This window comes from Diabrotica undecimpunctata, chromosome 1 (genome assembly GCF_040954645.1).
Source record: "Diabrotica undecimpunctata isolate CICGRU chromosome 1, icDiaUnde3, whole genome shotgun sequence".
NCBI classification, from domain to species: domain Eukaryota; kingdom Metazoa; phylum Arthropoda; class Insecta; order Coleoptera; family Chrysomelidae; genus Diabrotica; species Diabrotica undecimpunctata.
In genome coordinates, this window is record NC_092803.1 from 202,709,871 (window position 1) to 202,737,460 (window position 27,590).

At 34.7% G+C, this 27,590-nt stretch overlaps 1 protein-coding gene across 1 annotated transcript; it reads right to left on the minus strand.

The window, feature by feature from the left end:
- Positions 1-217: 217 nt before the first annotated feature.
- LOC140432866 (phenoloxidase 1-like) lies at positions 218-26,813 on the minus strand. Its single transcript, XM_072521015.1, has 12 exons — positions 26,638-26,813; positions 22,778-22,900; positions 19,658-19,859; positions 15,369-15,592; positions 12,911-13,113; positions 11,267-11,519; positions 9,697-9,861; positions 9,269-9,397; positions 7,167-7,494; positions 2,955-3,184; positions 2,201-2,408; positions 218-371 (listed from the first exon to the last, which is right to left on the minus strand). Exons 2-12 carry the CDS (start codon positions 22,883-22,885, stop codon positions 364-366), a joined length of 2,058 nt encoding a protein of 685 aa, XP_072377116.1. The 5' UTR covers positions 22,886-22,900; positions 26,638-26,813; the 3' UTR covers positions 218-363.
- Between the last annotated feature and the right edge of the window lie 777 nt (positions 26,814-27,590).

The following is a 27,590-nucleotide window of genomic DNA, read 5'->3' on the forward strand; positions in this document are numbered from 1 at the left end:
AATTCTACTATTTCCGCTTTATGCATTTATTGCTCTTCTTTCTTATCCTAGGTGATCTTATCGCAGTTTTACAGAATTTTCACTTCAATCTTATGGAAATCTTTCTATCAAACAACACAACGACGATGACGCAATGACGATACAGAGGTAATAAGAACAGGTCGTATGAAGAAAAGTAAGGTTTTTTATTTCCAAAAGTAATACAAAAGTATCTAGTTAAAAAATATTGATAAATTCACGATAAATATAATTCATTCCTTTCATTGGATGTAAGGATTCACTTATTGTGTTGAATTAATCCATTTCTAATGCTTATATTCAGTTTAAAATTGGCGGAAATGGTTTTGATTACAGCTGTGATTGTTATTGGTCTAAAATTACAATAATAATATTAAAACAAGAAAAAATGATAATAAACATAATAAAATCAAACAAAATAAATGTTTTTTCTCTTTTTTTGCTCATATACACATGTCCTAACATCAGTTGTTACTCCATCATACATGTTATTCATAATCTTCACGTACTCACTGAAAAATACTTTTATCAAGTGCGTACCCCATGATCTATTAAAAGACCTTGGTCTATAAGATTAAGACCAAATAAGTCAACTGTTTTTATATCTTTTCCTACCACCAATTTGATCCATTGATAATAATTTAATGTATTATTTAAATAATATCAATAGATCCGATGTTCATATTTTTCAATACTGGAAACCCTACTGATCATGGGAATAGGATACCAAGATCCGGCAGAGTGAGAGAAACACAAGACTACAAGGCTCACTTGGTCGTAAACATGCGAAATCCTTGTACAAGAGCGCAGAAACCGACAACTTTAAGAGTTGCAACGTGGATTGTTAAAAGTTTGTTCTCTGCAGGAAAACTGAATAATGTTGAACAAGAAATGAATAGACTAAACATCGATGTTTTAGGAATCAGCGATACAGAATGGCCAGGATCTGGCAAATGTTCAACACGAAATGATGGCTTATTTTATTACTCCGGAATCGACAACAACACCTATCGTTGCGGAGTTGGAATCATCATTTCAAAGAAATGGAAAAACTCTCTGATTACCTGTACTCCTTATTCAGAGCGCTTAATATTAATACAAATGAAAGAAAGACATAACTTAATAAATCTTATTCAAGTCTATGCACCAACAGCAGATAAAGATGACAATGAAATAGAACAATTCTACAACGATTTAGAAGAAATCCTGAAAACAATAAAAAAGCAACACATTAACATAATAATGGGCGATCTTAATGCCAAGGTGGGTCAAGGTAAGGTAGGAGAACAAGTAGGAAACTATGGACTTAAAAACAGAAATGACAGAGTAGATCGATTGATTTAATTTTGCCAAAGCGAAGACTTCGTAAAAACAAACACCTTTTTCAAATTACCTTCTCGACGGTTATATACATGGACATCTCCACAACATACCAAAAAAAAAATAATTTTGCCGACTTTGATAAAACCGACTTTGCTACAATTCAGAAATGGTTTCAGTTTAATAAGTTCACTTTAAATGTAGATAAAACATAATATATGCCATTTACAACAAAAAGAAAGAAACTTGTCCACAAGTTAGTCTAAACAATGTCCTTATTCCTGTTACAGACGTTGTGAAATATCTTGAGTTGCATTTGGATCGAAATCTCAACTGAAAGCAACACATTAACGCCAAAAAAACTCAGCTTAATATAAAATTAAAACCCATGAATTGGTTACTTGGCAGAAAGTCACAACTGTTATTGAAGAACAAAATATTGTTTTACAAAGTCATACTAAAACTAATATGAACTTACGGCGTAGAACTCTGGGGCTCTAGCAAACCTTCAAATAAAAAAATTTTGCAGACACATTAAAAACACTGCGTAAGATAGCTAACGCCCCTTGGTATGTGAACAATGCAACCATCCACAATGACCTAGATGCACCAACCGTAAAAGATGTCATAGCACTTCACGCCAACAGGGCCAAAATTCTTAATTCAATGCACCACAGCCAAATTATCAGTGAATTATATCAACCACCAATGGAGGAACAAAGACTGAAGACGACTTGGCCAAAAGACCTGGCTACATAGGTGAAAATGACGGTACCCAAATCAAGTTAATATTTTCATCACAGTTACTAATTAAAAAAAAAATATATAAAAAAAACTGCCTTGTTAGCTAGTGTATTTTTACCTGACTCTGAAAAGACTGTATTATTAAATTGAATAACTACATCAGTAACTTTCATATTCGGTGTAAGGAAATTCTTAAGGGTATCAACACCTTTTCTGGGTGGTCTATCAAATGGGTAACCCATAGACCGACGATCTGGATACTTTTTATCTTTAATACCACAATAGCTTCCTGCGTCTCCAGGTTTGCCTATAATATCCTGGTCGATCTGAAATTATAACAATAATATTAAAATAAGAATTAAAGCGTTTAATGTAAAAATAAAAGTTCTTGGCAGAATTGCATAAGCTGATCTCCTCCCTCATTTTCCATTATTATTCCAGCTCTTCCCCTGGCGACTTTTGGATTGAAGTCGTCCATAACTACAATGATTTATATTCTCTTTGTTATTTTCAGGCTTCTTTATTATGTTGGTAGAATTCAAATTTAGTTTTGTGTGATATGTCCTTATTTGTAGGAGCATCACTCTTTCTGAGATTGGGATAAAACCTTCGATTGCTCTGTTGGTTGCTATATCAACAATAATTGCTACTCCTCGGCTATGTTGGTGATCAATGTTTCCCGAGTAATATAGTGTATCGGTGTTTGTCGAAGGGGTATTCTGTGTTGGACCATTATGTCCCGCTTAATTTTTATATATTTATATTCAGTCTGCTTTATGCATGCATAACATCCTGAAGAATGTTAAGCATTTTTCGTTAGATAAGTTTGTAGTTATGTAGAACAGTTATCATAGTTTTTATTTTATACTTACCCTATCACCAGCAAAATCAGAAATCATCACAAATAGTTCTGCTTTAAAACGATCATTTCCTTTTGGTATCAACATATTTTCGGGCCAACCACATCCACAAAGATTAAATTTAGCCAACGCATCTCCTCCTGTTGGTCTCCTATCATACAAGCTTCGGTAAGTTCTCTCAAATGGAATTGTCACTGAAGATTCGCTTGAATTTCTACTTATTATGTTTGTTCCGGGTGTCACTAAAAGTGAAAAGCATTACAAATATTATTAAAAATTGTCATAAATATATTTTTCAGAGTGCAAAATCACTTTTTTGACAAGAATCCGACAACCAGTCTATTTTAGATCGCTACATAATTTTGTGGAACGAGAGATGAAAATTAATGACCAACAATTAGGCAGGAGTTTTTACTACTTCACGAGTTGTCCAGAACAAAAAGTTGACCAGTAAAATGTCAGATTACCTAAAGAAGAAAATCAAAGAGATTGAAACCTGAAGATCTAGCTTACCATTATATTACCGCTTTTCGACCGATTCACCGTGCGAGAAAATGTTCGTTCAAAAACATTAGAGCCTTAATAGCATAATGAGGCTATGCATCATCTCACTGAACCATTTTCTGGAGTCAATTTGATAAATATAATGAAATTTTATATTGCGTGTAAGTAATAAAATCCTCATCATCACCATCAACATCTTCATCCACCTTTTCATGTCTACTGTTGGATATAAGACTCCTCCATATTATGTCAGTAATGCTTTATTTTCCGTATAATGCCCCTTTATCGCATCGGTGGTCTTCCTCGGCTTTTCTTATCTTTACCCAGTGTCCATTCTAACAATCTCTTAGTCCAGCTATTATCTCTGTGCCGTACTAAATGTTCTGAAAAGCTCCATTTTAGCCTTGATATTTTCTTGAACAAATAAACAGCATTATTATGAAATAAATGAACCAACAAAAATATTAATTGGAGAAAAAAAGCAACTATACAGAAAATGGTTGACTACAAGAAACGATGAAGTTTATAAAGAATATAGAGAAAAAGATAGAGAAATGAAAAACAAATAACGCAACAAAAGAATGAAGGATGGGAAAAGACCTGCTTAAATATTGAAACATACATAGGAGGTACAAGAACTTCGGAGTCATGGAAAGTACTGAGAGGATTGAAACAAAACTCAAAAGAAAAAATTAAATTGGGAAATATACAGGACAAAGAATGGAAGGATTATTACAAGGAACTATTAACAGAACAAAGACCACAATTCATTGGAGAAGAAAACAGGCGAAGACGAAGCAGATCCCCACAATAGGAAATATAAATAACAGATAGCGATATGAGAACGGCCATAAAAGCAATCAAAAATAAGAAAGCTCTGGGACCTGGAGGTATCTCACCTGAGCTTATAAAGTACGGCTCAAAAAAATTACACCGGATGATAAAATGGATATTTCAGAAAGCCATAAATAGAGAACAGCTCCCAAGGGAATGGACGGAGGCATATATGACATGACAAGATTATATGTAAAGATACTGCGAGAAAAGATAGAGCAAGCGATAAAAGGCAAAACCGGGGAGGATCAGGCAGGCTTTACGACAGGGAGATCATGTACCAAAGTCAGAACTATGGAAGGCAATGTACAAATTAGAAATACAGACGGAACTCATAGAAGCTACAAAAGCTCTGTATAAAGAAAATAAAGTGTCCATTAAAATGGGAACAAGAATCATAGGAGAATTCACCACAACAAAAGGGCTCCTGCAGGGTTGTTCCACACCTCCAACCCTATTTAAAATATACTCAGAGAAAGCCTTGACTATATGGAAAAGAAAATGCGAAGGCATGAGAGTACCGGTACAAAACGAATACCTATTATACGTTACTTTGCAGACGATCAAGTAGTGATTGCACAAGACCAAGAAGACCTCAGTTACATGATGAAGAAACTACAAGAAGAATATACCAAGGCTGGCCTAGATATTAACCTCGGGAAAACAGAGTACCTATCTACAAGTAAAGAAGATATAGAAGATCTACAGATTGACGACAATGTAACAATCAAAGGAAAGAATAAATTCAAATACGTGGAGTTTATAATCACGAAAAAGGCAACAACAAAGGAAGAAATTAAGCAAAGATTAGGACAAACAAGAACAGCATTCCGACAACTTAACTCAGTATGGTGGGATAGACACCTAAATATGAAGACACAGATTTATAAAACATTAGTGCGAAATATTATGATATATGGGGCTGAAAATTGGATTATAAACAATAAAAATAGCAGTAAAATAGTAGCAACAGAGATGGAATGTCTGCGAAGATGCTGCAGAGTAACCAAAATGGATAGCAGAACTAATGATGAAATAAAGCAAAGAACATGACATACATAAGACATACTTACATATATAGACTAAAGTGGTATGGACATGTAAGAAGAACTAGCGACAGCAGATGGATAAAGAGAATAACCGAATGAAGTCCCATAGAAAGGAGAAAAAGAGGACGACCCTGAAGATCCTGGAGGAACGAAGTAGAAGGCGCCATGAGTAAAAGAGACCTAAACGATGGAGAATGGGACAACAGAGAGAGATGGAAAAGGTTGAGCGAGGGAAGGCCGTTCTTTTGTGAATCTCTTCGTTTTCAACATGGACTTTACTGGATTTTAATTCCTAATATTGATTTTTCCCTTCTCCTCTATGAGCTTCTCAGTTTATTAGCATTATTTTTAGTAAGCGCTGTTTTGGATCTATATGTTCTAACTGGAAGAAGACATTTATTGTTTAACTTTCTCTTAAGGCTCACAGGGAATGTATACTTCAATCTGACGTATGCAGCCCAACCTAGACAAGTCCGGCATAGTCCTTGTCCTAGGCGTGTCCAGCCCTGTCCAAGTCAATTATTCGCATAGTTGTTACATATGGAAGTGAAACATGGACTCTATATCAGCGGTAAATAATTAAACTGCTGGTATTAGAAAGGAAGTTTCTAAGAATAATATTTGGACCTCAAAGAAATGAATTGACAGGAGAGTGGAGAAGGCGCCGCAATGCTGAATTGGTGATTCTGTGTGTGACTGAAAACGTCGTCAGACATATATAAGCTAACCAGATAAAATGGACAGGTGATGTAGTAAGATCACAGGAAGACAGAATGTTAAAGAAAGTGTTTTTTGAGAGACCAGAAGGTAGAAGATCAGTAACCTGTCCCAAAAAAGATGGCTAGGACTGGGGTATAACAATGGGAAATAGAAATACAAGATCGTAAAAGATGTAAGTGGATGCGGCGAAGACCCACCTCGAGTTGCAAAGCCAGTCAAGAAGAAGAAGAAGTAACTCTTCTTGCCTGCTACCAGTATGTTCAATTTTTTACATTCAAAATACAATATAATATTTTTCGCTGCATTCACTACTATAATTCCGAACTTAAATTTCAAAATCATTAATCTTAATCTTAATCCATCGTATGTATTTCGTGGTTCCATCTTTTATCCTTTAGGCGTGCATTGTGTCCTGTGAAGCTCCATTTTAATTTGGCAGCATGTTCTCATGCGTCTTTTACTTTGGTTTTGCTTCTAATCCATTTGTTTGTTTTTTTGTCTATAAGTCTCACCCCAATCATTGATGTTTCCGTCGCTCTTTGTGCTTTTACTATTATATTCATATTAGACTTGGTGAGTGTCCACGTCTGTGAACAATACGTGGGTATAGGGAGGGTACACTAATCTTAAATTCTGGTTTTTGAATATTGTTCTATTTTAGTGCTTTTCAAGATCCAACTCAGTTTTCCAAATCCTGCCCATGGTAACCCTATTCGTCTAGTAATTTCGGCAGCTTGATTTTCTTTGTTAACTTTCATTATCTGTCCCACGTAGATGTATTCACTTATTGTTTCTAAATTTATGTCGTTCAACGTTATTTCTGTAATGTTCGGTGTATTTTTCATAATTTTTGTTTTTCCCAAGTTCATCTTAAGACCTACTTTTTCCGAAGCTTGAAATAATTGCGTCATTATGGTCTGTAGTTCTTCAAAACTTGTAGCGAATATTACAATGGCATTGTAATATTACGTTTAATTACCTATTCTAATTATTTTAAACCAAACTTTTGACACAGTCCTAATAACTCTAAAATAAGTTTAATAATTTTCCATATGTACATGAACTTTACGGATTAACGCGAAGAATAAGAAATATTTAATAATAAAATTAGACTCACGATTTACTGTAAATTTGTCCAGCTCAATAAACATGTTTTTCTGATGTTTGAAAAGCCAAGAGCTATGCCTTTCATCGCATTTGGGGGCCATAAAGATTCGACAAGTTCCAGTAGTGGGACCGTTCGTGTCATTATTGACAGTTATTATGTAGATGAATGGTTTGTGTTGCAGATGTGTGAACTCCACGGGAACAGCACCTTTCTGTACGAAGTCCAGGCCGCTTGATAGATCTATTACGGATTGTTGCCAATGTGTTTGAAAAGTGTTCACAGGCGCATCCTCTGTTTGGACTTCAACATCTTCTACAGTAACATCGGCAAAATTTAACTATGGGCAAAAATATTACATTTAGTAAAAATTAAAACTGTTCGACTCATAAATAGTTCCCGAAAAATAAATTTTATATTAAGAATAAGAGAAGAATAGAAGAAAATAAGAAGAAAAGATAAAGAATATAAGAAATTTATTAAGAAATGGTAAGTTTTATTAATTATTACCTTTTAACCATTTATATAAAATATCAATAAGTTGTATTTAAAAAATTGTTCACAACGTAAGTTGTGGGTGTTAAAGTCTTAAATCCAGTTATATATATATATATATATATATATATATATATATATATATATATATATATATATATATATATATATCCCATACGTTTTAGGAATATGGATTCCGAAAACGTTTTGTCTTCATGACATAGCCCGTTTGGGTTTTTTAATTTATATACCTTTTATAAAGGACGTTAACAAAAAATTTTTAAATGGTATCTATGATTCTCCATTAATTGTATTTAAGCGACATTTTTGATTTTATTGATTTTTAGACCAACTTAAATTGACATTGAGAACATGAGAACATTGACATGAGAAATGCGACATTTAGAGATTATTGTTTCTAATTTTTAATTAAATTTTTTGAATAATAATAAACGGGAAATGCATTGATAAAAATTATAGAAAGTACTTACAAATAGGTAAAAGGAAGGGTACAAATAACAGGGGAAAGATCGGAAGCATTTAATTGGAAGAGAGGTATTAAACAAGGAGATAGTCTCAGCCCTTTGCTATTCATAATAGTAATGAACGAATTGATAAGAAACACTAGAGTCAGAACTAATCAACTACAGACAATAATAGGTTACCGCAGATTACAACCGGTAACAATAGAGTCCTTAATGTATGCAGACGACATAGTACTAATAGCAGATTCCGAGAATAAAATGCAGAAACTAATGGATATATGGGTAGAACAAATAGAAGAACTTAAAATGGAGATAAACGAGGAAAAAAGTAAGATAATGATAATCAGCGGCAAAGGAGATAAGGAAGATAATCAAATAAAGATAAAATGTAAAAACTCAGAATTGGAAATAGTAACAACTTACGAATACCTGGGAAGTATAATAACTAATGATGGAAAAATAGACTGGGAAATAACAAATAGAGCAAAGAAATCAAACAAGTTATATTATGCGTTAGCCCCAATAATGGGAAAAAGAGAACTTGCACGAGAAACAAGAATAAAAATATATAACACAATAGTGATACCGACTGTGCTCTATGCAAGTGAAAACTGGACAATTCTGGAAAAACATAAGAGCAGGATAAACGTAATGGAGATGAGACATCTAAGAAAGATAGTTGGAAAGACAAAATGGGATAGATTAAGCAACGAGACTATTAGGAGAATGGCCAACCAGGAACCGATAATGAACAAAATAGCAAAGAGACAAATGAACTGGTATGGGCATCTGATGAGGATGCAATCCAATAGAATAACAAGAAAAATTTATGAAGCAAAAAACATCGGAAAAAGAAAAAGAGGCAGACCAAGAAAAAAATGGATACAGCAAGTAGTAGAGGCGGGAAAACTTAAACAAAAATCACTCGAGGAATTGAAAATAATGGCAGGAAACAGGAAAGAATGGAAGAGGTGGGTAAATGGAAATTAAAATAGCTAGCCCAAATCCGACACCCTTATTAGGGTAAAAGGAAGGGGAGAAAGAAAGAAAGAAAGAAAGAATAATAATAAAAATTTTTATTAACTAACATATAAATGAGAATAAAAAATACAAGTATCTGTGTACAATACTTACTTGATCAACAGTGTAGCTAGGTAATCTGTTCTTATGATTTTGGAATATGTCATCCATATACGCGTGCCAGCGATAGAAAAATGGATCTCGCATAGCAGTTGAGGTATCGCCAATGACACCAAACGATTCCTATAATGTCAATTCATTTAATATGTTTAAATATATTAGGAGCTGGACTCGACTGAGTGATGCTAACAAAAAAGGAGGCATTAGATAAAATTATCAGTTTATCTGTTCAAAATCATTTACAAAATAATATTTTTGAATATTAAAACTTACACAGATCCATTTATCGTTGAGATTTTATTTTAAAACTTTTAAATTTCATCATTCAAAAAATGTAGCACAACCTAAAGGTACGTATGAGCACCAGGAAATTATATGAGAGAAAATAGAACGATAGTGTGACTATAAATTTAAGAACTTACTAGAAATCTAAGATCAGGATCATGAACGTAAGAAGTTAGAGTATGGCCCATATTATGCAAATCACCATAATAATCTTTATCTGGAGACAGAATACTGGATTCTATCATGTTACCTAAAATGTCGATTCCTTCGCTTTCGGTTAATTCGACGTGCTGACGATTTTTCTGAAAAAATAAATGTTAAAAATAAAAATATGGCAAAATAACGTCAGTCAATTAAATGATTCTATTATGGACGGAATATAACATTGTTTTATAGCATTTTTATTATATCCACTAGGTATACCATAAAAATTTTTTGGTTTTTGTTAAACACTTGAGAATTGCGTTTTATTTTTTAACGAGAATAAGCATAATCTAAATGTTTATTTACACTTCTAAATTGTCTTTGGTGAAAGCAAGAGCTATCCTTATTTTATTTCGCTTTTTTTTCTCACTTCTACATGAATGTTAAAATAATATCTGAATTAAACAACAGATAAATCGATGTGAACGTTTCTCACTAAAATATTCAAGGTTAAGAGGGTTAGAATCGTAGCGATGATAATTTTTCTTCACTTTCTTGTTGATCCTCGTGAATGTCAGATGATGATTCTGGTTCTAAGTAGACGACCAGATAGGTTCACCTGCCAGAAATAACAGGAGTGGAGTTTGAAGTTTTTGCCGAAACTATATTATGATTTTCCGAATACCTTTATTTATTTATCTCTTGTTATGAAGATGATGAAACATGTCCAGCGGCCTCCTTACAGAAGGAGAGCTGATACAGCGTCCACATATTTTCCTACAGCAGTTTTAGTCTAGAACCTCTGGGAAGCAGTTGATCCATTTATTCGTCATTAAATGAATTCATATAAACTTCAATCAAAGTATATAGTGAAACAAGAAGGTTTTAGTACTTCCAATGTGTTTATTTATATAGCTGAATTGATTTTGTTGGACACTTTTCTTCTTCTTAAGAATTTCTTGTTTAATTAAAGTAGAGTAAAGTAAATGTAAAATAAAGTTCAGCACAACAATATAAATTCTCAACAAATGTATCTAACAAGTGATACTTGATATAGCACATCAACAAGGTAATTTTATAATAAATAATGTTTTTATCAAACCTTAAATCCCCACGTAGGATTGACGATGGCGGTAGCTAAGACACGACTGTCTTCTCAGCAGACCAGGAACAAAGTATGTTTAAATTCGAGAAATTGCAAGGTGCATCTTCGGATGACTGTGGTGATACCGAAAATCTCGGTGGGGATTGACCGGAAATATAGATAAGAACTCCAATACTGCTTTTCTTAAGCAATTGTGATGAGATCTGCTAATGTGATTCGTACTACCCACAATAAGATGTACTTTTCAGTACAATGTAGAAATAATTCCCATTTAATATTTATTTCGTATTTATAAAAAGTTGCGCAACTGCAAATCACATCTTGTACCCAAAGCGTACTCTGTAGAGTTGAGTCCACTAGTGCGTTGGACCGCTGTTCCAACCGACTAAAAAATACTTAAGTACCTGATACATTGTGAATTTCTTAATAATATAAATATGAGTAATAAACTAACTTACATCTCTGGCGAATCCAGAATGAATAGCATCAAATATCCTATCCCTCCAACGATTCATCTCATCTATATCGATATGAAGTTCTTCAGGTTCTCGTTGTATATTGTTCCAACGCATGTTTGGTGCTCTAGCAGGATAGGTTCTTTTTGCAATCGAAGTATCTAATTTCGGATAATAGCCTTCTGGGATAGGATCATTAAAGCTGCTAAATTTTTTCACCCGTTTCATTCCATTACAAAGACGTTCAAAATTATATCTATAAAGTTTAATGAAAATGAGACATTAAATGGTGACAATAATATGAAAAACCATCAACAGTTGAAAATGGGGAACAATTTCTTTAAAAATTACATTGCTACTTCTGTAATGTTCACATGATTGGAAAGATCAGTATTGTTTGTGTTGAAAAAGCCTTTTTCCTGGTGGAAAATGATGTTCCAACAAAATCAAAGTGTTATTGAATACAATCGTTAAGAGGTGTTATTATCACGTGAAACTTGGTTGTGTAGACAAAATGAAACTGATCGCCCAGATTCGTCAGTCGTCCCATTTTTTTTGCATAATTGGAAATGTTGGAATATTTTAAACTACGACTAAAATTTTACAAGAACTAATGGATAAGAGTATAACTTTAGCAGATGAACAATTGAGTTTTCGTAGTGGAACATGCAATATTCGTCTTAAAACAAATTACTGAGATATCACTAGAGATATCGCAGCATTTCTGTGTCGGATTGACTTAAAGAAAAGATTTGACAGAGTAAGACTCAAAGATGTAATCCATCTTCTATATAATAGAGAAGTTCCCCTAAATCAGTGGCGCACCGAGGGGGGGTTTTGGGGGTTAAACCCCCCCCCCCCAGGACCCTATTCCGACACTGTTACTTACACATTTTATGGACTCAAAATGGAGGTAACATCATAAAAAAAAATTTGGTGACCAACCAAACCCCCCCCCCCAGAGGCAAATTCTAGGTGCGCTACTGCCTAAATAGTATGAAAACTATTGAAAACATCTACCAAAACAACAAAATGGAAGTGGAACTGGACAACTTACAGAACCTATAGAAATAGGTAGCGGAATAAGACAGGGGGATTTATTGAGCCTTATGCTCTTTAATTTAATCATGGATGAAATCATCAAAAGCGTTAACAAAGGAAGAGGATATGGAATGAGAAACAAGAAAGTAAGAATAGTCTGTTACGCAGACGACGCAATATTGGTATACCAAGAAGAAGATAGTCTGCAAAGACTGGTCCACAGATTTGACATAAGAGCAAAAGAATTCAATATGACAATCCCATTTCAGAAAACTAAAACAATAGTAGCCAGCAAAGAACCAACCAGATGTAAAATAAAAATTGATGCATCATTATTGAACAAGTAATGGAAATAAAATAGCTTAGAATTATGTATCGTCAAAATAGCAAGAGATAAGTCACCAATCGGCAGAAGAAGTATCGGACGACCACTCAAAAGATGGCGTGAGAACCTTCCATAGAGGTATTAATCCAATTTCAATGTCATCCAATGCATCCATCAATGTAATCCAATCCAATGAACAAGCCGAATTCTTAACTCTCATATATGTAGTAGAACATGTACAGAAGTAAATATAGAAGATCTAAGAAAATAACAGTTCTCACCTTGCTATAATTTGTTGATGCATATAGTAAAATAGTTCTCCTCTGCGATCCTTCTGAACAATTTTCAGCGAGCCCTCCGACGGATATACTAAATGCCAATGCCAGTGATGAAGGTTTACTCCAATGTCTTCTCTAAAGTATGCCAAACGTTGTTCGTCTTCCATATCGGAAGCCGTGTGGTTCATAGGTATTTTGATCGGAATCTATAAAAATTTTAGTTGAGTATTATTGTACATATATCGTATTAGAGATTATAAAATCTATTCATTGATAGAAAAATTGCTAGCATAAAATAACTTAAGTTTTTTAGATTAAAGTCTTACTCAGTAGTATGTCTTTAGTCCCTAGCAAGCAGCGCCTCATTACACTAAGATGAACGTGTTCACTATCGCGCTATGCTCTGTATGTAATATCACTTCACTACATTAACTCACACGGTTTAATTCTCTTGAGTTGCCTAATCTGGTTCGTGTTGTCAAGTAGCTGGAAGACCTTGACATTTACGTGATAATGGAGCATATCTTCGTAGTTTAGAACACCTCTAGAACATCTTTCTAATGGTATCAATCCCCAGAGTGTGGATGTTTTTCTTCGTACCTTGTTCTGGGTACGTTAGACTATGTGTATATTACTGCCACTGGCGCAACTCCGTAGTTATATACCGTAAATCTAAACAGGATTGGGGATTTAATTGTAGAGTAGCATATTAATATGAGTTAAAAATTTGGTGTTACGTCCAGACAACTAGTGTCACGTTCCACTTGAGTCTAAAATTAACCTGGACCTGATTTCCATCCATCTTTCCTATGGCTCTACAGACCAATTTCAGCTCTGGCCTCCTTTAGCAAACCTCTCCATTGATTGCAGTCTGTACCCATTTTTCTTCACGATCGACTGTCAAGGAGATTTTTTTTTCCTTATCCACATCATCCTCCCATCGCTTTCTCGGTCTTCCAACAGGTCTCTTTCCCTGCACTACTGCATTCAATAGTTTTTTTGAAAGCATGTTTTCTTCCATACTGAATAGATGGCCTACTCATTGAAGACGCTGTAGGCGGGTATACTGAGATAAAGGTGGTTCTTATATATATATATATATATATATATATATATATATATATATTTAATTTTAATTGTATCTTGTCAAAAATTAAAGCAACTCCCATATTTTCCTAATATCTTCATCTTTGACGTGATCGTAGCCTGATATACTTAACATCTATTGTAGCATCCTCATTTTCATGACATGCATAACATGTTCTTGTTTTCCTGTGACTGGCCAACATTCTGTTCCATATAGAGCCACTGGGTGGACAACAGTTATTGTATACTTTTACCTTAAATCACAAGACAAGATCGTTTTAACCTTTGAAAGTACCTTAAATCGATCTTGGCGCCATTTTATTCCTGTTGCGTTAATGCGGGATTGTCTGTCGGCAGTTTTGTGTCCATTGCTGCTGATTACAGAACCCAGACATTTAAATTCTTTGACTTTCTTAAGGTCCTCACCATCGATGCTGATTGTGCCATTGGTTTAAGATTCACATCCTATATACTTGGTCTTCTTAATGTTCAACCGCAACCCATAGTCGAGCTATGTCTTCAATTTGTTGACTTTGCTGCTGCAATTCGTGGCGAGGAAGACGTCGTCGGCAAGCAACACCCACTATGAATGTGGTTCTTGTGAGCCCCAGATAATGTGAAGGTCCGCATCAAACGCGTACATACATAGATTGGACGAATCTTGTGATGTTACAAGAGCAGCTTAGCTGCGTGAATTCCATTGTGCTGCTCTCCTTTACAAATCCACACTGGTTGGGATTGATGCAAATGATAGTTTTGAGTCGAGGTTCTACCACATTTTCCAATATTTTTATAGCGTGGCATAACAGCAGCATAAGACGATAGTTGGAGCATTCTGGGGCGTCACCTTTGCCCTTCCAGATGGGCACAGTTTTACTAGTCCACCAGGAGTTGGAAACTTCGCCTTCGGCAATGATGTTGTTAAACAGCTCGTCAAGGATAACATCACCGTAGAGGCCAAGTAACTTCCACACTTCTACTAGAATATCGTCGGGCCCTGCTGCCTTATCGGACTTCTTCTTCTTTATAGCCACACTCACGTCGGCTTTACTAATATGTGGTACCGATCCGACTTAGGTTCTGCACTAATGATCGGTGCGTGTGGAGATTCAATGTTATAGATGTTGAAGAACTGTTCACTCCAGCGCCGAAGGATGACAGAAGGTCTCCTATTATCGATGTCCTGGGTTGGATGATGTCGAGACTTTTCGAGCCGTCCGTAATTCTCTGAATCTTCCAAATTTATATAACAATTTAAACAAAGATTTTACATTTTTTTATTACAGTTTTCATGAATTAATTGTTGTAATTCTAAATATAGAAACATGCTGACTACCTACAAATATGAATACATCATATGAATAATATAACTCACCCTCTGACGTTCTGGAACATAGTAAGCTACTTCCTTTACTTTGGAAAAAACTTGACTGTCTACGTATCTATCGGGAAATGAAAACATTACAGATGGCAAATCTAGGTCGTTAGTGTCAGTCCGATGCAATACGGCTACAGATAACGCATAGACAAAGAGGATAGGATTGACACGTTCCCGAGCATATACTGCCACAGACAGCAACTCATTGTTATCGTTAGTATCTTAAAATAACAAAAACATTTAAGAAATAGGCAAGTTATATATACAAAAAAGCATAAAATATTATTTTGATGCTGCTTCCTCATGATATCGTAGCTTTTCTTTGCGAGACTTCAGATGACATGAGTGGGGTTGCATTAGCTGAGAGTTTGCCGTTTCCCCTGCGAATATTACTACCATAGTATGGTTGGTTTCAGATAAGTGTGCAGTATATAGAATCAGAGAGCTACCCTGTGGAACTCCCGCTTTAATTAGGTGATAATTAGGCATGGGATTGTTTAGTTTGACTTGAAAATATCTCTGCGTTAGATAAGATTTTAGTATTAATGTTTGTAATTCCAAATACAAAATAAGCTCACTGAGGACTGTTCAATAGTCAAACGGCAGAATATATTCAAAATAAAAAATAGGGACAAAAGTGACTGGACTAAAAATTAGTAATCAAAAGACAAAGAAGCTAACACAAGCAAGAGTTAAAGAAAGCAGAAGCACAGTTGAATTAGAGGACAATATTAAAACTGTAAAAAGGTTCACAATTCAAAGAGAAATAGTAAAGGAAAACAAAGCTTATTTTTGACTCAGCCATGTATTTTACTCTAAAAAAACACACTGAAGATCCAAAATCAGGTCTACAAATTTAGTATAAGACCAATAGTATGTTATGGACACGAGATATGGATGATGACAGAAAACACAAAAAGAAAGTCTTTGAAAGAAAAGTCCTTAGGAAGATATTTGGATCTATTAACGAAAACGAAGTCTACAAATCCAGGTACAACCATGAACTTTACCAAGTGTTCAACTAGGCACCGATCACAGAATTAGTGAAACTTTAGAGAATTCGATGGAATGGTCATTTAGAGAGAATGGAAGCCAAAAGATTGCCGAAATAAGCCATACATAGTAAAATGCACGGAGCATTATCAAAAGTAAGGCTCCAGAAAAGGTGGAAGGATAAATTGGCAGAGGATACGCAAAATTTGCTAGACGTAAGAACCTAGACTAGCTGGAAATCAGAGTCTACATGACATTACCAATGACAATGGTTCAAGGCTGATTGAGTTTGCAGCAGGGTGCAACATGATTATCAAAAGCACCCAATTTGCCAGGAAAAACATATATAAGGTAACATGGAGATCAAATGATGGAAGAACGAGGAACCAAATTGATCACGTATTAATTGATGGGAGGCATTCCAGTAGTATAATAGACGTAAGAACTAGACGGGGACCAGATAGTGATACAGACCATTTCCTAGTAAAGGCCAAGCTCAGAACTAGAATCTCAACACAAACAACAGACAAACAGATGAAGATCGAAAGATGGAATGTGTCTAAATTGGAAGAAGAAGAGGGAAAGAGACAATACCAACTAGAATTGAGAAACAGATTCCAGGTGTTGGAAACGAAAGAAAATGAAAGAGAAAATATAGACCAGAAATGGCACTCCATTAAAACGATCATTACAGAAACAGCAGAGAAGTGTATAGGTCGGAAGAGAAAAGCAAAAACAAATAAATGGTTTGATGAAGAATGCGAGGATACCTTAAAAGAAGCAAACAAAAGAAGAATCGACTACCTAGCAAACCCGACGGATGAAAAGCGTGAACAATACAATAGAGAGAGAGCCTTAGCCAGAAGAACAGTAAGGAGAAAAAAGAGACAACATTTACAACAACAAATTGAAAAAGTAGAACGTGAACACAGAAGCAAGCAAAATAAAAAATTCTACAAAGGAGTAAGACAACATAAGAAAGGTGCATATATAAGAACACCGAACTTTGTGAGAGATAAAAATGAGCAAATGATTACAGCTGAAAATAAAATAATCGAAAGATGGGCTGAATACTTTGAAAGTCTTCTAAATGTCCAGGTAGACGCGGATGGAAATAAAGCAAATTGTGAGTACCAAACGGCCGAGATAAAAGTACCCCCGTCAAGCCTGGAAGAAATTATCACGGCGATAGAAACCCTAAAAAATGAAAAATCCCCGGGACTAGACAATATTGATGCAGAACTGATTAAAAAAGGAGGGCATGAACTTAGAACTAAAATACACCAATTAATGAAAGAAGCCTGGGAACAAGAAATAATGCCAAAAGAATGGAGTGGCTGTATTATCGTGCCAATACCCAAAAAAGGCAGAAAGGATACATGTGGCAACTACAGGGGAATCTCACTAATCGGTACTACATATAAGATATTAGCTTCAGTTGTACTAAAACGATTACTGCCATATACAGAGGAAATTATTGGCCATTACCAATGCGGCTTTAGGCCTGGAAGATCAACAATCGACCAAATATTTACTATCAGACAAATGCTAGAAAAGTATTGGGAATATAATAAAGAAGTACACCAGATCTTCATAGATTTCAAACAAGCATATGATTCCATAGATCGCTTAAAACTATGGAGTGCAATGATGGAGTTAGGCGTACCAAAGAAGCTGACCATGATTGCGCGAATGTGTGTCAACAACTCCTTTGCACAAATTAGAATAGGAGGCAAAACTTCAAAGGCTTTCGGCATAAGAACCGGACTCAGACAGGGAGACCCGCTGTCCCCATTACTATTTAACCTAGCATTGGAATATGCAATGCGAAAAATCTATACCAGAGTCAAATCAGACATAACTGCCAGAGGAGCAAAGATTATTCTCGCATTTGCAGATGATGTAGATGCAGTAGCACAGACAACACTGGAAGTTAAGGATATAGTATCGAACTTTAAAGAAGCAACACTAAGCGTAGGCCTGAAAATAAACGAAGAAAAAACTAAATACATGGTCGTATCAAAAAAGGAACGACAGCGAATAAGACAAAACATTACCATAAACGATCATAATTTTGAGGTGGTCAAAGAATTCAAATACCTAGGAGCAACAATTACCAGTGAAAACACAGGAGAACGGGAGGTTGAAATACGAATACTGGCGGGGAATAAATTATTCTTTGCCATTCAACATCTAATGAGGTCAAAGCTTCTCTTAAGGCGTGCCAAAATCCAAATGTACAAAACCATAATACGATCAGCAGTGACATATGGAAGTGAAACATGGACATTGAGAAAGAAAGAAATCAATAAGCTATTAGTATGGGAACGCAAAATCCTGCGAATTATATATGGTCCTTGCAGGGACAGCGTGACAAATGAATGGAGGAGCAGATACAACAATGAAGTAGAGACTCTCTTCGGGAAAGGAAACATCGTAAGATACATAAAAGCCAATAGATTAAGATGGGCGGCCACGTGGTACGGAGTGATGACGACAGACTGATTAGCAATGTGTTTTGGGAAAGACCAGATGGTAGAAGATCGACAGGAAGGCCTAGAAAAGGGTGGAAAGACGCAGTCAGGGAAGACCTGGAGAAGATGGAAGTAAGGCCATGGGAAATAATAGCACGGGATCGGAATCAATGGAAGGCAATAGTAAACGCGGCAAAAACTCACGAACAGTTGTAAAAGCCAATGATGATGATGAAGAACCTAGATTGGTTAAAAACCATTCGTGAATGGACTTGGATATCAAATATAGGACAATTATTTCATGTGGCAGAATATCGAGAAGCCTTCGCAATGCTGATATCCGTGACACGTGAAGAAGAAGGTGAGAAACTGGGGAAGATAAGACTTGGGCCTAGCAAAGTTGGAAGTATAAGTTGAAGAAGGCCAAGGCTTGATTTAGGCTGTAATGTCATTGAAGAAAGAAAACGACTTTGATATTTGTTTGCAGATTTGACTTCATATTGTTTATGTGTTGTTTCTTTACTACGTTTTTAGTAACAACTAGTTAGACATGTTCTTTGATTGTAGGTCATCATCCATGAGATCATCCTACTCTTAATTTGTTGTTGAATAGCTGGCTTATAAAAACAAGTATGTAACATACTAATTATTTTATAGCTTGCTAGATATTTTTTAACTCCATTTGCAGAGTATCAAAAAAGACGTCTGTATACTATGATAGCTTAGCGTCGAATTTTAAATAAATAATAAACACAATTTTATCCAACTATTTTGTACGATAAAAACATTATTTTACTTAAAAAACACCATTTTGCTTACCCATAAATATCGAAGTTAGGCGTGCAGCAAGCTTTTTATGTCTTGGAATAAATAAAGAGAAATTTTCGTCTATCCCTAAATCGAGAATTTCACCTAGGGGAGGTAAAGGGAATTTCTTTATTTGGAAAAATGGTGTAGGTGGCATCATAATACTTCTGACTGATGTCTCCGGTTCTCTTTCAATATTTTGATATTCGTCTTTCTAAAAAAATATTGTTGAATTTATATACAAGCAACAGTTTAAAAGTTATTCTAAATGTTTATAAATTAAAAATAACCGTAATCTTGCAAAAGGTTAATGCGTTTTAAAAAAATTTTGTCACTTTTTTGATACATTTGATTGTTTAACTCTTAATCTTTCATTTGGTATGCCTAGAGTTTTGCAATAACATTAGTCATTTTCTGACTAATATTATTGCATAGAAAAGGTCTCTGGGATGAACAAATTAAATAACTTTAAAAAAAAATTGATGGATCGGTCTGAAGTTTTTGAGAGTTTGTTAAGGACCACAATATGCAACTTTGAGCATAAAAACAAATCTCTAGGTTGATTTTTACAATAGTTATAAACAATCAACGAGTTTGTCTTATTTGCAGTTTTCGAAGCAACAAATTAATTTTACAATGTTTAACAATCGTTATCTTAAAGTTCTTTTTATTTTAAAGTAATTACTATTTAAATGGGAATAAGCCACAATTAAAGGTTAAAGTAAGTTTATTGACGTTCCCACAATTTCCACTTCGGAAATCGTTCTCAAAATACGTAAATTAGTACATTAGTAAATTAAACAAATTTTGTTTTTTTGTTACTTGGTGAAAAATTCTTCTAATTCTAGATAAACTGTTGTAATTTTAACTCATATATTAAGCTTTTTAATGGTAAGCAAAAATCGAATAAATGTCGTTTTACTCTAAATTGTTAATAATTAAAAAATACGCCTAAATATCTGCAGAAAACGTATAGGTTTTCTTTATATAGGCCTATGATAACTAAAACAATTTCAGATAAGTAATTGGATTTGTCACAATCCCGAGAGAAATCTTATTCCTCTGAGCTATAGTGCGCCTATTTCCACTCACACACTCCTAAATTGTCCCTCCACTCAACATCCACAGATAAATTAAACCTAGATTGGTAACAAGGATATCCAAGGTCAACGCACGTTTTTATTTGTGCACCCTTCCGTTTGGTGGCAGTGCTAATCTCGTTCCTGTGCTGTGTTCGTTATCATTTAATGTCCTTAAAATCAAAGTCTTTTTTCCCTTGAGAAAAATTCGACGCCATATTTTTAGTGGTTTTGACGTGACAACGTCTTAAATTAGGTTGTGGCTCGGAGTCACTCATGAAAAAGTGTAACGCCCGCTCACGTCTGTTACGATGAGTCACCGAACGAGAGAGAGGCCCGCCGGACCGGCGAATGCCTTGCGTCTCTCTCCCACTCAAACATGATCGGTCCGCTGGTGCGATGCTATTTCTCCTATCATCGTCCTATCCTCAACAAAATCACTCAAATAGAAATTAGTTAAGTTTAAGTTTACATGTACAATGTTTTAGTAAACAAAATATATTTCTATAGTTAAAATTTGTGCAATTCTTATTTTCATTCAATTCCTTGTTCCTATTGTGCAATTTAATAATATTCATATCGATAAATATTCTACCGAGAAAAAGACGTTGTCACGTAAAATCTTCGCCCGTAAAACCGACTTTACAGGCAACCGATTTTTTTTTTCTAAATAGTGCAAAAAGGTACAATTTTAAACAATTTTGAATTATGGAATCGAACACATTACATGAAATAACAATGGAAACATTAGGAACTAAACAAAAAAGATATGTTCCAGATTGCATGGATACTACTAACAAGCAATACCCTTTTATTATATATAAACTTATACAAGTCAACTAAATTATATGGATACGTTTGATAAATGGGTGAATGTTGTTAAGAGCCATAAATTAGAGAATGCTGCAACAGAAACTATCTGTAACAATTTTTATGTATGCGACAGTCATTTTAAAGAGCAGAATAAAATCAAAGTTGGACATAGGGGCATTAAGAGAACAGCCGTTCCGAGTATGTTTTTACCACAACCAGGTAAGAAGACCAAAACCAGGCTTGTATTCACATAATACCGTTCGCCTTTGATACTGTGCCGTTTGGCGATCGATGCGTACGCACGCTCACACTGTTTCTTCGCGCCACCAAAGGAATTTGTTAGATCGAACTTTTATCGACCGTCCAAATTTGATGTGTGTGCGCCAACAGCTTAGTAAGTGGTAGGACATTCTTTTGTCCTAGAGTTGGGAAACTGGTCCTAAAGGCGGATGAAACGAGAAATAGGTCAACGGCGTAACAACGATGTAGAAAGCAGGGAGAAACCACTACATTAAAGATCCATATGGATATCTTGTACATCTATCTGTACTGCTATCTGCTCTGAGAGTGAAGACCATTGATCATTGATCATGTATATCGGAGTGCAAGATTTGGCAGGAGAGGAATAACCCAAAAAAACATGGAGCTTTACAGTTACACCTGAATAAAAAATCAATTACGAAGGACCAAGAAATGTGAGTAACATTTTGAAAAGGGTTTGTTACTGCTCACCACCTGCAAAAAATCATATCACTGATTAAGAAAACCACAGAATATAATGTACTGTTACAATATGGCATTTATTGACTTTCACAAGGCTTTCGGTAGTATTGAAACTTGGTCCTTTTTGTCAGGCCTGAGGGATGCTCGAATAAACTCACGATACCATTATATTCAATAATGAAGATACAAAAACTGAAAAAATGCTCCTTGGTAAAGGTATTAGACAAGATGATACTTGATACTTTTTCACCAAAGTGGTTTAGCTTTTCATTGAAAAATGTATTCAAAACACCTTTTATAGAAAAAAATTAAACATTAATGGGGTACGTCTGAGTCATTTAAGGTTTACCTGGAAGATTTATAACAAATGATTGACAGAGTTTCGACTGCGCAATATTATCCACAATTTTAATTTAAAATACGTTTATTTTGACATTTCTTCATCGGCGTCGATACAGATGCAATTAATAAAACATAGCCAATAATTCAAAAGTAATAAATGATCACGCTAACTTACCAAATACTCTTTAGGGACTTCGAACTTAAGGCCTCTGGGGCCCTTTGGGAGATCTATCGGTTCTCTAGGTCGGTCAAATAGCAAAAGTAAATTCTCCTTTGCACCCATCTTTGGAACGTGGATCTAAAATTAAAGTAAAAACCTATACAATAGCAAAACAGCATATTTTGGGATGGAAATATATGGCAGTCAATTAATTTTATTATATCAGCCATCTCCAATGAAAGAGGCTCTATTAAAGTACGAGTATCGTAATATGTTTTTACGATACCTCGTCTTACTAGATAAAGGTAAAGTCCTGTGAAAGTTTTTAAATTTCGAAAGAAAAGCTTTAAAAGAGGTAGCAGAACAACAAGTTTTTGAACCGTTTAGAACTCTTGTGGTCAACAATATGCTGTCCATTGTCACCAATCCAAGCTCCTATCAAGTATTTTTTGACAATTTCTTCACGTTCATAGAATTATTGTCAGATTTAAAAAAAAAAAAGGTTATCGCGCAATAGGCACTTGACACAATGACAGAATCTTACTTAAACTGTGATTCTTAAAAAATGTGTTCGAGGTAGCGATAATTCAGTTTTTGATTTTGAAAACAAAATACTCTTGCTGACATGGAACGATAATAAATGTGTCACAATGGCCAGCAATTTTGATACAATTGAACCACTGGCAATCAAAAACACACGTGTCGTAGCCAGCCGCAATCAACAGATATAATAAGTTTATGGTTGTTGTAGATCAGCACCACTGACTTCTTGAAAAGCAACGTATACCCATACGAGGAAAAAAGTGGTACTGGTGTCTCATAACGCGAATTATAGACATGGCAATTATCAACGCTGGCCAACTTTTTAAAAAAGTGGAAGAAAAGCCACTTTCTATAAAGGAATTTCAAAGAACCATTGCAGTTCCCTACCTGAAGTTAGGGCATGGATCTAAGATTGCCACAGGAAGACCTTCTTCAAGGGCTTCGACATCAAGAACGCCGGTTGTAGTTGATGTCAGATTTGATGCCAAAAACCATTTCCTCTCTAAGAGAGATCAGCAGGGACGATGTCAATTTACCAAATGTAAAGAGGGCCCCTAACTTACTGCTCTAAATGTATGGTTAATCTGTGCATTTTTTGTCTTCCCGCATATAATACGCTATAATAATTAGAATGTAATAGTATTTAATGTTCTAGCATTGCATTGTAATAATAATATTCAGGTATCAATAAAATAAAAGACATACAGTGGGACTTGGATATTACGGCCTCGGTAGTTATATCATCTCGGTTGTAACGTCAATTTTTAATAGGTCTGACCAAAAACTATTCGATAACATTATTAAAAACCCGGTTTTATCGGCTAAAAATAAAGTAAGCCTCGTCTATAGCGTCATAAAATTTTACAGTAGGTTGTCGTTTTTTATTTTATGAAAAATAAAATTTGCGGCATAGTTTCTTTCAAGAATGTGAGAAAGTCGGATTATCCCTTCTGTGTACAGTTATGTGACCTTGACAGTTATATGATTTCTCCATTATCAGTGCCATCCTAACAGTCAAATTTTCTGTTTCAGAACAGTCAGTTTAAGAAATTTTCGCTACCGTGAACTTGTGTTCGGCTCGTTTTGTTTTGAAATTTCATTTAGTAATTAACTTTTTATTTTTAATATGGCAAGTTGTAGTACTTAAAGAAAGGCTTTGCCTATTAAAGATAAAGTACGTGTTATAAGAGCATTTGAACCTGGTCGAAAAATTGCTGATGTATTTCGGCAATTTGGACTTGTTGATTCAACTGTCAGCTCAATCCTTAAAACAAGGACAAAATTTTAAAAGCCTTTAATGAAGGGAGAAAATGTTAAAAATATTAGGAAGTGTATTCGTGGTAATGTAGATTCAGCTCTACTCAAATGGTTCAAGCAGTGTCGCATTTTTGATATTCCTCTCCGGGCCACTTTAAAAGGAGAAAGCTACAGAGTTCGGAAAACTGTTTGGTGAACATGCTCTAACAGCTGGCTAGATCGGTTTAAAGCCCGGCACTCAATTTCCTTCGCGAAAATTGTTTAGAGAGGCAAAATGTGTGGACGGGAACGTAACAGGTGATTGGTTACAAAGCACATGGCCAACCATACAAGGATGAAGATATCTTTAATGGCGATGAAACTGGTGTCTTCTACAATTTAGCGCCAGACAAAACTTTAAATTTCAAAAATCAAAAATGTGTCGGTGAAAAGCTTACAAAACAAGAGTCACGGCTTTTGTTTGTGCAAACATGACAGGTACATAGAAAAGAAAGCTTTTGGTTATTGGGAAAACTTTAAACAGTCAACAAAAAGCGTGGACGACTTCTGCTAGCCCATCTGTGCAGACCATCCCAAGCTTAATTTGACGAATATCAACCTAGTTTTCTTACCAGCCAACTGCACTAAAGTCCTTCAGCCTATGGACCAAGAAGTCATAAGAAGTTTAAAGTGCCATTATCGGAAACAGCTTTTGAAAAGGATGATTTTTTGTATGGACATTGGGGAACCCGTAAACATTACCATCCTTGATGCAGTTCAGTTTTTAGACAATGCGTGGAGTGCGGTTACGTCAGTGACAATTTGTAAGTGCTTTCGTCAAGCTAAATTGACTGTAGTTTCTCCCAATGTTCAGGATGTTGGCAAGGATGACGAAATTCCTTTGTCAGAGTGGATACAAAAATTTAATGTAAACCAGAGAGAGTTTGGAACTGATCTTAACTCCTGCATTTCCGTAGACGATCAGGTAGAAACATATCAAGTTTTAAGTAATAAAGAAATTGTGGAACAAGTGCAAAATGTGGAAATGGATGCTGATGAAGAAGAAGAAGAAGACAGCTTGTCCTACAATCCAAGAAGCAATGTGAGCTGCTGAGACCATATCCAGATTTTACCAGTTCAGGGAGACATCCACAATTACTAAAGAAGCAGCTCAGATTACTAAGGACACTACAGAAAAACTTTATTTTTCGGAGAGGATTGTGCAGAAGAAAATAACTGACTTTTTTCAGCATTAGAGAACTTTTTCATAAAAAATGTAAGTTTCATATACATGATATGTTTTATTTCTTAATTTTTTATCCTAAATGCAGCTGTAATAATAAATAATGCTGTAATAAAATTTTGCCTCGTTAAAATTTCATTTTTTTTTTTCTACCTCTTTTATAAAGTAACTCTGATATAGCGTCATTTTTTTACTGGACCCTTCAATGACGCTATAACCAAGTTCCACTGTACGTCTAATACGAGTATTTGGAATTTATGACTTCCTATGTAGTGACTATGAAAACTAATAAAATAATCAAAAAAGGTTGTTGTATAATATTGACTCCAATAGAACAAATTCACAGATTACGATTTTTTCTTATTTTCAAAAAAAGTTTATTTGGGCGTTAAATGATTAATTTCTATAGAAAGATGGAGAAGATTGTAATAGATGCTTACTATCATTATTTAGGATACTCTCAAATTAAGTACGGAGGACATTTTGAACACTGATTAGGGAGACAAAAATTCAGCAATATAGTAAACTTTTAATTATTATGTTCAAATTTAGTTTTACTTAGTTTGAATAAAAAATTTATTGAGACGATTAGGCTTTTGTTTTATCATTTTGAGATGTTCCTGACTACATAAAATAAAAAGTATTCGGTTAAACTGTTATTAAAGTGGAGATTTCAATAAAGGTAGGTACATTATGCAGGGTATTATATTTAAAAAACCAAAGTAACTAATGATATCAGAAAAATGGTAAATCTGGCAACGTTTCAAAAATCAAATTTATATAATTAGGCGTTTCTCAACTTTTAGTCTACTCTATATGTATATAGGTTATAAAAGAAAAATGTTTCACTTACTTAGTTACACAAAAATACAAACACTTGTACACCGAAACTGCAAACACATATTTCTACTTCGGATTATGTATATATACTTGTTAAAAAGCAATAAATAGCCGATAAAATATTGTTAATATTGTTAGATTATCAAGTGGAAGGGGAGCGGACGATTAGTAAAATAACCGTAAGTAGAAAAACAGAAATAAAATTAATAATATACAGAAAAAATTCTACATAAAATTTAACAAAACACACTATGAACTTAAGTTTTAAGTAGGTATGTTTATTATATTAGATAGGGAAAACCAAAACCTACAATAATTCTACTTTGTAGGATTTCTACTTTTGTTGCCTGGCAATTTTCGCGAATTAAATTTTGACAGATAAATCACGAGACTTCAGTCGAGTGATTATGTCAAAATTTCATAAGCGAAAATTGCCAAAAGGCCACAAACTTGAATAAAACGAAATATATATATAAACATATCAAAGAAACATAATCTGTATTTATTTGTTAACAATACTAAATGTACAATTATTATAAGCTATATTAGTTTGCCCATTCTTTTCTAGCAAAGCATGATTTTGTCTATTATTGACCTGTAACATTTGGGAACTCGAAGGTCCAGCTTCATTTGTTGTTCTGAGATTTTCGGTCAACTTCTGGTGGTAACTGAAATCCAGCTGCAGATATGGTTTAAGAGAGCTTGCATTTAAGTGACCTGTTAATTTAATTAATTCCTGTTCAGAAACATCTTGCTTGAACAAGGCAGAAACAGCTGAAGATCGATGAGAATGGTTTGTTATTTTATGTTTTTTGTGTCTATTCCAATTTTTTCAGCTGACATTTATGTCCACTTAGATACGGCGTTAAATGTACTAACAGTGGTAAATCTACTAAAGAAAAAGCGACACTATATTACTCAGGAAATAACCTACCCCATCATTATAATCGAGTTGGATTTCTAGTT